The sequence below is a fragment of the Macaca mulatta genome, chromosome 6 (genome assembly GCF_049350105.2).
Source record: "Macaca mulatta isolate MMU2019108-1 chromosome 6, T2T-MMU8v2.0, whole genome shotgun sequence".
Taxonomy (NCBI): Eukaryota; Metazoa; Chordata; class Mammalia; order Primates; family Cercopithecidae; genus Macaca; species Macaca mulatta.
In genome coordinates this window covers 158,139,159-158,151,352 of record NC_133411.1, presented here as the reverse complement: position 1 = coordinate 158,151,352, position 12,194 = coordinate 158,139,159, and the positions used below count along the sequence as shown (strand labels likewise).

Here is a 12,194-nt window from a genome sequence, read left to right as displayed (position 1 = left end):
GAGAGCAGACATCCTTGTCTTGTTTTTGATCTTACAGGGAAATGTTATATATAAGTTTTGGTGCCGCAAAAGGAATAGCACTAGAATATAAAATTTTCTTTTTAATTCTCAGCAAGGCAAGTTACTTCTGTAGCAGGGTGCACCCTTACAGATGGAGCAAAGGTGAGGGTGCACTTGGACAAGGGAGGGGAAGGGGTTCTTATCCCTGAGGCACGTGGCCCCTGCTGCTGTGTGGTTCCCCTGTTGGCTAGGATTAGACCGCACAGGCTAAACTAATTCTGATTGGCTAATTTAAAGAGAATGACAGGGTGAATGCATTGGCGGGAGTCACGGCAGAGCAGGTAGCAGGTAATCTGAATGAGCTAGAGTGGAGCATGTGATCAGAATGAGTTAGGGTGGCACAGGTGATCGGAATGAGTCAGGGTGGAGTAGGTAATCGGAATGAGTCAGGGTGGAGTAGGTAATTGAAAAAGGTTGCTTTACAAGGAAGTTAAGTTTAAAAGTAGAAGGCAAAGAATTGAACATACTGACATATTAATTCTTTGAAAAGAAATTTAGAACTCATATCTAACAGAAACATTCAGTCTTTCACCATTAAGTATAATCTTAGTTGTAGGTTTGTCTTTGTTCTAGAAAGATAGTTTTGCTGAATACATAATCTTTCCTTGATAGTTATTTCTTTTAGTACATTAAATATACTCTTCTGCTGTTTTCTAGTTTCCTTGTTGCTATTGAAAAGTCAGCTGTCTGTCCATTTACCATTTATATGCAGATGATTTGTCTTTTCTCTCTGGCTGCTTTTAAGATTGGCTCTTTGATGATCTGAGGTTTTACTCTGGTATGTGTAGGTGGATTTCTTTTAAATTTTCCTGCAGGAATTTATTAGGTTTTCTGGATTCAAGGATATGTGTCTTTCAACAGCTCTAGAAAATTCATAGCTGTTGTCTCTTCAAATATTGTCCTCCCACTCATGTTCTCTATTATGTATCCCCAGAACTCTGATTAGAAATACATGTCAGGACCTCTCACTATATTCTCCACATATTAGCTTCTTTTTTTTTTTTTTTTTTTTTTTTTTTACCACCTTCTCATATTTTTGATCTATTATCTGTATAACATTTTTTGGATGAAATCTTCTGGTTTATTAGTTCTTTCTTTAGCAACATCTAATCTGCTATTTAATTTATACATTGAATTTTTAATTTCAAAGATTATATGTTTCTGTTTTTAGAAGTTTTACTTGTTTCCTTTTCAAATCTTCTGTACTATTTCTTATAATGTACTGTTCGGTTTTTTGCTCATATTTTCTAGTTTGTTTAAATGTATCAATATAGTTATTATATAATGACAGAAAATTTCAATATACAAAGCCATTGAGGTTCTGATTCTGTTCGCCATTGTTTCTGCTGGCTCTCACTCCATTATAATTTGTAAGTTTTTGACTGACTGTGAGTTACCCATTTTCATAATCACGCTATGTGTGGAAAGTCTTTGAGGCCTGGAATAAAGTTGAGTTCCTCCAAAGAGGAGTATCATTTGCTTTTGCCATTTGCCAGGCGGGAGACTGCTGTAACTTAGATTTTCTGCTTGACTCTATTGTATATTTTATATATTGTTATAATTTTTATTATAAATGTACATGAATAAAGGGTGGATTATGGACAGATATTTTCATAAACAATTTTTCATATATATATTTTTTTTAGACGGAGTCTCACTCTGTCACCAGGCTGGAGTGCAGTGGTGCGATCTTGACTCACTGCAACCTCCACCTCCTTGGTTCAAGCGATTCTCCTGTCTCAGCCTCCCGAGTAGCTGGGACTACAGGTGCCTGCTACCACACACAGCACATTTTTGTATTCTTAGTAGAGACGGGGTTTCACCATGTTGGCCAGGCTGGTCTTAAACTCCTGACCTCATGACCCTCCTGCCTTGGCCTCCCAAAGTGCTGGGATTACAGGAGTGAGCCACTGTTTTATTCCCCTCTACCCATTGCCAAAGTTGGAACAGGCAAGTTTCCTTGCTCTCTCCCTCTTCAGAGCCAGTTTATTTCTTATCCTTCATACACCGAGAACATTTTTTTCAGGGGGAAACAGCTGTATACGTAAGTCTCCTATTGGATTCCCACTTTGACTAGATGCTAAGCTTTGCCTCCTGTTCTCCATGATCCATTTAGACAACAGAGTAAAAGCTCAAGGTCTCCAAGGTTTAAGATAAACTATCAGGATGAAATAAGGCATTGGGAGTCACAGCAGGGTTTCTGTTTCCATTTTTAACCTTTGTAGATTCCTTCCTTTCATGTCAGCACAGCAGTGCATGTTAAAATAGTTGTAAAAGAAATTCATAAAAATTTTAGATTATTTAGATGAGAAAACTGTCTAATAGGGTACTTAATTGTCATGTTGATTACTGTTGGAAATAAAAATCCTCTCATTTGTTTTACCTTTAAGCAAATGGACATTGAAAATATTCAGAAAAATATTGGTCTATTTTTTTCCCTCTTAAAATCTACTTTGAAAGAGATTCCACAAACTCTGTGTGGTAAATGTGAAAATGGTCAAATTATTCCTTTGTGCATTAACACCCTTGAAATCTGATGCTGCAGATCCCCCTACAAAAGGCAAAGTTTATTTCTCCGTGACCTTGAATCTGGGTTGGCCATTTGGCTTGTTTTGGCCAACAGCAGGACATTAAGCTGAGGTTTGAAAAGGTCTTACCTATTAAAGCTTGTTCTCTCTTTGTACTTGGAGCTCTGAGACTACCATATGAAGAAGCCAAAGCCAGCCCACTGGAGGATGAGAAGCTATGTGGAGACACCCGGGTTAGCAGCTTGCCAACCACTGCCAGCAGACCCACCTGCTGACTGCATATCATCATGATGAGGCCAGTACAGATAAGCAGAGCTAGAAACTGGGAAACGCTGCCCAGCCAACCCAGAGAATCATGAGCTAAATAAATGATTGGTTTAAGCTATTAAGTTTTTGCTTAAGTAAAAGGTAACTGATACATTCTCTTAAGAATATAATCACAAAACTATACCCTTAACCACTTCGGAACAATTTCCTTGCCTTTACCCTTTGTCCTACCTCAATTTCAGAGGGTGTAAAAATAATTACTCACCAAGATATTCTTGCAATTCAACTTATACTAAAGGGGTTTGCCAATACTCAATATAAAATTGAAATCACACCAGTTAAAATGTATCCCGTATATGCCTCTATAAACAAATTAGGAAATATGAGTATGTAATTTGTTTGCTCAGTGCAGAGTCTAGTTAGATCATGAAGAAAGCAGTTCAGGATTTTCACAATGGCAGGGGAAGTCACTCTCAGGTGCATGAGACTGAGGCAGTTACTGATATAAAAAGAACCGGGGGTTTCAACTGACATTAAATTCAATATAAGCTGGTGGTGTGAAGTGGCTCCTCAGGAAGTCAGTTCAATCTCAGTTACATCAACGGAAATGTAGTCCTTTGTATTTGCCAGACCTCGAAAACTGTGATCTGTTCTGAGTATCATACTTTAAGAACGACAGCGACACACTAGAATGGATCAAAGAGGAAGACTCCAGGACGATGGCACTGTTGGAATCATTTAAGATGAGACCCAATTTAAGGACCTGTGAAGTAGTTTGACATGGGGAAGACCTGGATACGAGTATCTGAAGAACAGTCAAAGGGAAAAGCAAATACAAAGTATTCTTCAGACTTTATGAGGACAAATCTAAGATCAACAATAAAGTAACAAATTTTGGGTCAAACATTTACTAAACCCACAGGCAATCCAACATTAGAATGGCCGCTCTGTGGAGCTTAGGGAAGCCTGGACGAAGAGGTCGAGATGCGGAGGCTGGAGAGATGTTTGTAGGGACATTGTGGAAGGGCGTGTTGCCCCCAGGCCAGAGGGCTCTCTGTGCTCTTTCAGCTGAGTCCCTTTTCCTGCTGCTAATTCTCTATCTTCTTTAGGAACTCTTAGCTTGGTTGAGTCTAGGATTATATAAATTAGCCTCGCGTAAGCTGTAACAATGAAAGGTGACCTAACAGCTATGTGCTCTCAAATTACAAACCTTACCAAGGTGAAGGCGTCTCTTCTCCCTTGTTAAACGTAACCTTTGAAGATTGCCACAGTCATAGAATAGGTACTCATCTCAAAAAAACACAAAAACACAAAAACACAAAAACACCAAAAACACAAAAACACAAAAACACAAAAACACCAAAAAACACCAGAAAAACAAAAAAACAAAAACACAAAAACACAAAAACAAAAAAAAACACAAAAACACAAAAACAAAAAACTATCTTGAATTTTACCCAAGATAGTTTGCACTTTCATTTGCTCTCACATTGATTTATAGGCACAAACCAGGAGTCTCTTCCGATGAGTAAGTTAAGTTTGCAGGATAGTCTTTTTCCTTCTGGGTCAGCACCTGCCCCTCCAAAGTTACCAGGATCCTTGTCTCCCTCACGTACCAACACACTGCCCTCATCCTAAGGGAGAATCTCATAAGAAGAGGCTCAGGGAAAGTCTCTTTAGGTCTTTGTAGATGTTCCAGCTGCCTATGTTTGTCCTTTCTGCCCCTGAGGCATGACCTGGTGGTGCAAGAATGGGCAGGAATCTAAGAAGAGGGTGGGGGAGCTGAGCCTCCTACCTTGACAGGTGAAGCATCTGATGTGGAAGTGGTTGTTGTGCACGCGGACCACTTCCCCTTTGCAGGTGTCTCCACAGCGGTAGCACTGGATGACATTGGAGCTGCCCCGTGGATTATAAGGATTCTGCTGATAAGGAACTGTAAGAGAAACAAAGAGATCACTATCCAGAGGCCCTGATTCTTTACCAAGTCTGCTGCAAGACATTATCATAACTATAGCTGGAAGAAAAAGCTGAAGGGGAAGAAATGATGTGCAAAGTATCTTCAATTCATCATCAGGATGACTGCCAAGCTAAGGTAGCACTGAGTGGTATGAGACATGTCCATAGACCTCCTTAAGCAAGCAAGGACTTTTGAGTGAGCATAGCCTTTCCTTGCAAGAACACAAGCCAAATCCCTGAATGAAGACAAATAAGAGGACATAGAGTATTTCAAGGTAAATTATCAGAAATACCATCTTTTGAGTAAGCTTTAAATTAAAATTAGGCCCCAAACTTGTCCAAGGGAATTTGGGACTTGCAATTGACTCAGAAGTTTCAAAGAAGTGGGTGACTGACCCTGCCTCCAAATGGCTTTTGAGTTAAGCAAGTTACAGCCCCTCTCTGGGCCTAAATTTTCACGTCTATCAAATGAGGGTGGTCAAAGGTAGCACAGACTTTTATAAGGAAGGCATGAAGGGAACGGGAGGCACTCTGGCTGGAGGGAGGCTAACAAGGGAACTCATCTCAAAGCTGCCTTTGAACAGCACTTTCCATAAGACTGGGAAAATGTTACATGTATATAATTAAGAAAAAAATACTGGTGGAGATTATGAAAGGGTTGAAGTCACTGGGAGCTGCAGTTGAGTGGCCAGCACTTGATGATGCTTAAGAGTTCTACTAGCTTATTGGGTCTATTATTCTCTTGCTAAGACCATCTCCAATTTTAGTATATGTGCTGCCAAAGCGAGAATGCTAAGACCATTTCATGGCTACTTTTCTAGATATCCTTTTCTGAGATACACTTGGCTTGGCCATTCTAAAATCTAGTCATCTGATATTTCATTAGGCACCTGCCTAGAGCACAAAATCTCATGGTTGGAAGGAATGTTGGTAACTGTCTGGTTTGATCTCATTATGCATAAGCTGTTGAGGTAACTTTGCCACTGAGAAACTTACTCTTCTCTCTTGTAGAAAACCCCTGTGGCACTGGGGAGAGAATTACTTATTTCTTCAATTCTCACTCAAAGTTGAAGGAATAGTCCAAAAACTTCTGCTCATACCTTATTAGGAGAAGGCTCACTCTTGTCCTGGTTATAAAGATAACCACCTGATTGAGGGGGAATTGGTACCTATCATTTATGTATGTAGACTTCCTGGATAAACTCTGAAAAAGCATATCATAAATCAATCTGGACTCACAGCAACCTTGAACTACAAAGGAATTTAGAGCTCACCTACTTTGGGGATTCTTGACCCTGTGTGGTAGTTATGCCTGTTCACTGGAAATTTGAAGCTTTTCTTCTAGGCACATGGAGGATTGCACATGGTGACTTGCTTGGCAGTGAAATGTGAATTGAAATTGTGCATGTCCCTTCCAATTGGAAGCCTTAGGAGCCAGTATGTGATCTGCTATATTGCCTTTTCCCTCACCCAGCAATGAATGTTACCCCAGATGGTGTGCAGGATGCATCAGCTTGGATCCAGATTGAGAAGTCATGGAACAGAACTCCAAACTAACCCATCATAAACCTCTATCATGAGCAAGAAGAAATCTCTGCTGTCATTGCCTCTGAGACTGCAGCATAACCTCGGTCTGACACTTCTCTTTAATTAAATTTAGTGTTATGTACATTATCTTGTAGCTCTGTTCATATTCTCAAAGAGGCCTATGATCTCCAAAACTGATCTCATCTGCCCTCCTCCTTTTAAAGAGGAACAGGAAATCAGGACTTCTGATCATCTCCCATTTACAGGTTTCCTGAATCACAAGCATGCTATAGGGCAAAGAGCTGGTTGCTTAGCACTGAAACTGTGGTTTCTGACAACTTTGCTAACTGGGGTGGAAGAATAATATACTTCTCACAATCTTTCTTTCATGGAGTTTATGCACATTATTCATCTATTTTTCTCTGTCTTAAATTTAAGACAAAAATAAAATGAATCAGCTAGTTAACTAAATCATTAATAACTCATTAAATAGGTCAATACATGCAAAATATTTCAAAAACTGCATTAAGTGCTCCGCAAACGTTCACTGGTATCACGGCCATCACATCCCCCCTGCAGCTCTAAGCAATCCTTCCCCACCCCCTAGAATGTTCATAAACATTCTCTTTAATCTTATTTTCTTTTCTTTTTCTGATTCTTACTCAATGTTCCCTGGAAAATATTTCACTCTCTCTTCTGCCCTGAATTTGTGAGAAAAATATAGATTCTGTTTATATGAGCAGTGTGGTGATCTACCATTGCCAAGGGAAACAAAGCTGTGAGTCTGAAAATAAAATAAGAACGAATAGTACAATCATCACCATTAATGCTGAGAGCTCTTAGAAGTCTCCAACAGTCCCTCCAGGATCACTGCACAAACTTTCATCTACCTCCTCTAATTCAACCTGTCTTATTGTTCAAGAGTCAACTTCTTAGATCAATTTGATTTTTTCTAATTGGATTTGATTTTCTGGGAAAGTGGATTTGTGAGCATGGTCTTCCATCAGAACTCAGTCTTTGAACCACCCGGATAAAAAAGCGTAAAATCAGAGCGAGGGGAATGGATTGGGAAAATAAAATTTTCTGGGGCTGAAGTAGTGATGGGACCCCAGCCCTAACCCTGCTGCATCCCTTCAAGAGAAGGATGCTGCTTTGCTGATGCTACATGTGGCCAGAGCTCTAGAAATGTCTGATGTTTGTAAATAGTCCCATAAGCAAAAATTCATACATTGTTGGTGTGAGTTCTTCCAGATTGCTGATGTAAGCTGTGATTATAAAAGAACAGTGGTATAACAAGATTTGAGCTCACAGGTGTGGCAAGACCTTTCCTCATGCAGACTGGAAGTAGGAACTCTGGGTGTCAAGGGAAGCTAGGCTGGGATATGCCACATCCCTGCTCCTGCCCTGTAAGCCAACTCACTTCCAGTAAGATTTTATATTCTTGGCTAATTAAATCAGAAACTTAATCTAACATTGTTCTGTGTGTGTGTGTACATGTGTATTGGGGGTGTGTGTATACTTCTTCCTACTAATCTATAACTGCCCTGAAACATTAAAATTTGTTGATTTTCTGCTGGTTACCATTTCCACTAATTTTTATTTCAGAAAATGCAAAGTTTCAGTCACATGATTTATAACATTTTTCTTATGGGTGAATGTCTTTTGAATTCCAAATTTGCTTACACATGAATATTTGAACTACCTTTTATGTTAGAAACTGCCTACCCTTGAGAGCAACATTTGAGACTAGTCACAAGCCTTAAAGGACATTAGCTCTGCTCATTTGTGAGATAATCCATGAAGCTGCAACGTTTAGACCTTATGGATTATGTGATCATTTTCTGAAATGCATGCAGAGAACCTCTGGCTTCTTTTTACATTACTGGCCAATAAAGGGTGCCCAAGACAGACATTCCCAGTTACTTGCCCTTAGTGTCATCCACTAGAACATTCTGAGATGATAGACATGTTCCAGAGATCTAAGTTGTCTAACATAATAGTCACAGGTGACCACTGGGCGCTTGAAATGTAACTAGTGTGACTGAGGAACTTAATTTTAAATTAAATATAATTTTAATTAAAATAAATCTACGTTTAAATAGTCACAAGTGATTAGTGGCTACCATAATGACAGTGCAGCCTGATAGTTAAAAACAACAACGACAAAAAAAGACAACAAAAACCACAAAACACCAGGCAGAGGGAAAAGAAATGAAACTTGGTTGAATCCTGGAAATATAAAAATAACATGTACAAATTAATTTAGGAATATCACCTCACACTAAAATGATTCGTTTTTATCCCTAAAGAGTTCTAAAGTTGTACTTAAACAATTTGCAATTGGAACCAATTACACAGTCACCCATCCTGAATTTGACCTGGAAACAAAAGATCATGAGCAGTGAAATAAATGCTAATTTTTAAAGAAATCACACACTTTTAGGCACTGAAAGACTGAACAATCCTAATCTTTCCAAGAATAAAAGCAAGTAAATCAGTTGCCAATGGCTGTCGGTATAATTTTTTAAGACAAAACAAAAAACAAAAAACAACTTATCAATGCCTCTGAGATTAAAAATTAGGGATCTGAAACATTAAGCCCTCTTTTGTATGCATACCAAATCCTTAGAGTTCTATGAAAAAGTACATCTTAATTCCACAACTAAATTTGTAAGTAAAGCTCTTCCCAAATTTTAGAGATAATTTCAAGTTGTTGGAGCAAAACAACATATTGGAAGGGGAAGTGTGACCGACCTCCAGGTAAATGAAAGGAGCACGGGAGTTGAACATAACAGTAAACAAATTCAGCATCCAGTTTCTCCACCTGACTTTTCCTCCCTCTCTTATCTGTTGTTCTTTGTCTCTGTGTGGCTGGGGTAACCTGGGTTCCAACTCCCTCTCTGCTGTTACCTACTGTTCTAATTTTGGGCACATCATCTAACTTCTTTGACCCCAATTCCCTCTATAGAAGAGGTTGAACAAAATGATCCATACAGGTCCCTCCAATTACATGATTCTGCCTTGTGTGTCCTCTTCTGTGATTCTTTCTCTCCCTCTACACTCTCTCCTCTCCAGTAACTGGTCTCACTTTTAAACGAGACTTTGCTTTAAGTTATCAGATTTATTAGTCTCTTTTAAAAACAGCTAACGACACGATTCCTCTCCTATAAGCAATGTGACCTAAGTTATGTTCTTTCACTGATGTGCTGCCTGCACAGTTTTTTCCTCTCCTGAGAGTAGCTTGACCTTGTAGATAAAAATGTTCCCACATGTTAATAGAGTGTCTTTAAAGTAGTCTTTAAAAGGTAGGAGCACCAATGCTATGCCGGTGTATAATTAAAAGAGTGGCAAAACTGACTTGGAGACAGCGTAACAACTGTGAATAATTGGCTGGAAGTGTAATATAAACAGTGGAACTTCTGGTTGAAAGGTGAAACATCAAGCAGAGAATCCACTGGTTCAGCAATGAGCACACAGCAGCCCAGGGCCCAGGGGATGCCACACCTAAGCATGCAGGGTGCAGCCGCTTTCACACCTTGGCTTCTCAATTAGAGCTCAAAACTCAGAGTGTTCACAGGCATCCGCTAAATACCAAAGAAGATCCAAGTGTGGGTCCAGGCATTTCGCAGGTAGAAAGCAGCTGCCTGAAACATCAAGGTGGGGCCTGTATATGAGAGGATCTGGTACTTCACAGCAGGGGCCTCCGGTTTGATTTCAGAGTTGAGCCAGGGCCCAGGCGCCGATCCTGTTTCCTACAGTGAGGCCACAGAGTCATGGGATCGTTACACTGAAAGGGGCGAGAAGCACACCACACAGCGGGTAAGGAATGGATGCTGGAGTCACTGCGCTTGGATTCCAGCCCTGCCACTTGCTGGTTGTGTGATCTTGAGCAATTTACATAAACCCCCCCTCAGTTTCCTCATCTTTAGAGTAAGAATAACTGAAGTAATTTGTGAGTATTAAATTACTTAAATTATATGAAAATGCTTAGTGCATTGCTTGGCCTCAATAAGCAATAATTAATATTAAAGGATCCCTGAATCCATGTCTCCTTACCCCCAACCCAGTGCAGGGATTCTTTCTAAATCACCCCTATCAGCTACCCATGGAGCTTTGCTCAAATATTTCTCAGATTCATTTTCTGACAAGTCCAGCAAAGGTTTGCTGGTGTTTCCATTTTGCTGACTGCCAAGAAAAGAACCCGTTGGCTGCAGACCATTCACCACTATAAGCAACCTCTTCTTTCTCCCCCTGTCTCCGGAGGTCTCTTTGCTTATGGGTTTGTGTGGCTGCAGAGGTAGGTGGCTGGCATGCTTTTGATACATTCTGCAGAGAACTGTGTGAACTGGGTGTTTCCCTGTGCGAGGAAGAGGGGTTATGATCTACGTTATCCTAGGGCATTGTATTTTGGGCACATCTGCTGTTTCCAGGGGAGGCATCAGTGTGTTTGTTGTGTATGCTTACTTAGAATAAATGAGTGATTTGTTTTCTGAGAACTCTGATAGGGAGATTACAAGAACTGCTTCTGGTAACCCCAAGGGCCATGCAGGTGTCACCTCATTGTGGCATTCATCTGCATTCATTGTATGAATACTTGGGAGTAGGCTTTAGAGCAGAAAGGGCCTGGGAGGCTATTCGTATACATGAGATTGTGAGCTCCCTGAGGGCAGGGACCATAGCTTTCCGGTTCACCATTACACCTCAGTGCCAGGCACAAAGTGAGCCAGGCCCATCTCGTTGTGTCATTGTTTCATTCATACTTGCAGAACAAAGAAAAGGATGGCTGAACTGGTCCAGTGGTTTCACTTAACAGATGAGAAAGCTGAGACCCAGAGGACAAGGCAGAAGAGGACAAGAAAAACTCACACAGCAACTGATGCTAGCCTCAGTGCATGGAGGTATCTGTTCTTGGACCACAAAATGAGAGAGGCCAGAGAGGGTGAGGTGGGGAGAGTTCACAAGAGGCTAAATTATCCTAAGTCTGGAGGTCATGCTGACGTTTAGGGTTAGAGTTAGTGGGCTGGGGGTGCATGTTCCAAGATGCAGAAGCATAACATAGGAGAGGGTTTGGAAGTGAAGCCATGCATGAAGTTAATGCATAAGGAAAGGTCTTAAAAGATAATAGATAATATTTAGAGGGTGGGTCCTCTATGTCAGGCAGTGTCCTCAGCCACTTACATATGTCATCTCATTGAGCCCTCGTAACTCAAGAGGGGATACTATTATCTTCATTTTACAGGAGAATGAAACTTAGAGACCTGAGGCCCCTTGTCCAAGGTCACACAGTTAGTAAATGGCAGAGGCAGAATCTGAACTCAGACAGTCTGACTTTCAAACCCAGGCTCTTACCACTAAGCTCAACTGCCTGCAATGCCACAGTGCCAATGGAATGGCTACCTCTGGGGGGGAAGTGGGAAGTGGGGGTAAAGGGGTATCTAACTTTTCCCTAATAGTAGTCATCTATTACCCAGTTGTTTTAAAAAACAGTTTAAGAAGATGTAAAACTAATGATTGGAGGTGACTAGAATACAGGCCAGGAAATAGGAAGAGCAATTCAGCATCCCTGGCAGGTGATGAAGAAGCAGTGATTGCTGCTCCAGGGCCAGGGATGTCAGCTTTGGGCAGCATCCCTGGCATGGGCAGGTAAAGCCTGACAGGTGTGTGTGCTGGGCCCCAGAGAGATGCAGGCGCTGCAGGTGTTGGCAGCTGCAGCAGGGCGGAAGTACGAGTCCTCTGGGAACCCCTGGGTCCTTTCACAGATGGCCCCGGCCTGGCTGCAGTTTCCCATGTCAGCGGGTCAGTAACACAGCCTGTCTTCCCAGGAGCATGTTGTAAAACCTTTGCTGCAACAGAAAC

General features: G+C 40.9%; 1 protein-coding gene across 5 annotated transcripts in view; it reads right to left on the bottom strand.

The window, feature by feature from the left end:
• ABLIM3 (actin binding LIM protein family member 3) overlaps window positions 1-12,194 on the bottom strand; it is a 119,073-nt gene that overhangs the window by 71,865 nt on the left and 35,014 nt on the right. For all 5 annotated transcript variants that reach the window (XM_028849830.2, XM_077937320.1, XM_077937322.1 and 2 more), the window contains exon 3: window positions 4,651-4,788. In XM_028849830.2, coding sequence (XP_028705663.1) covers window positions 4,651-4,788 — 138 coding nt within the window. The remainder of the gene's footprint in view (window positions 1-4,650; window positions 4,789-12,194) is intronic.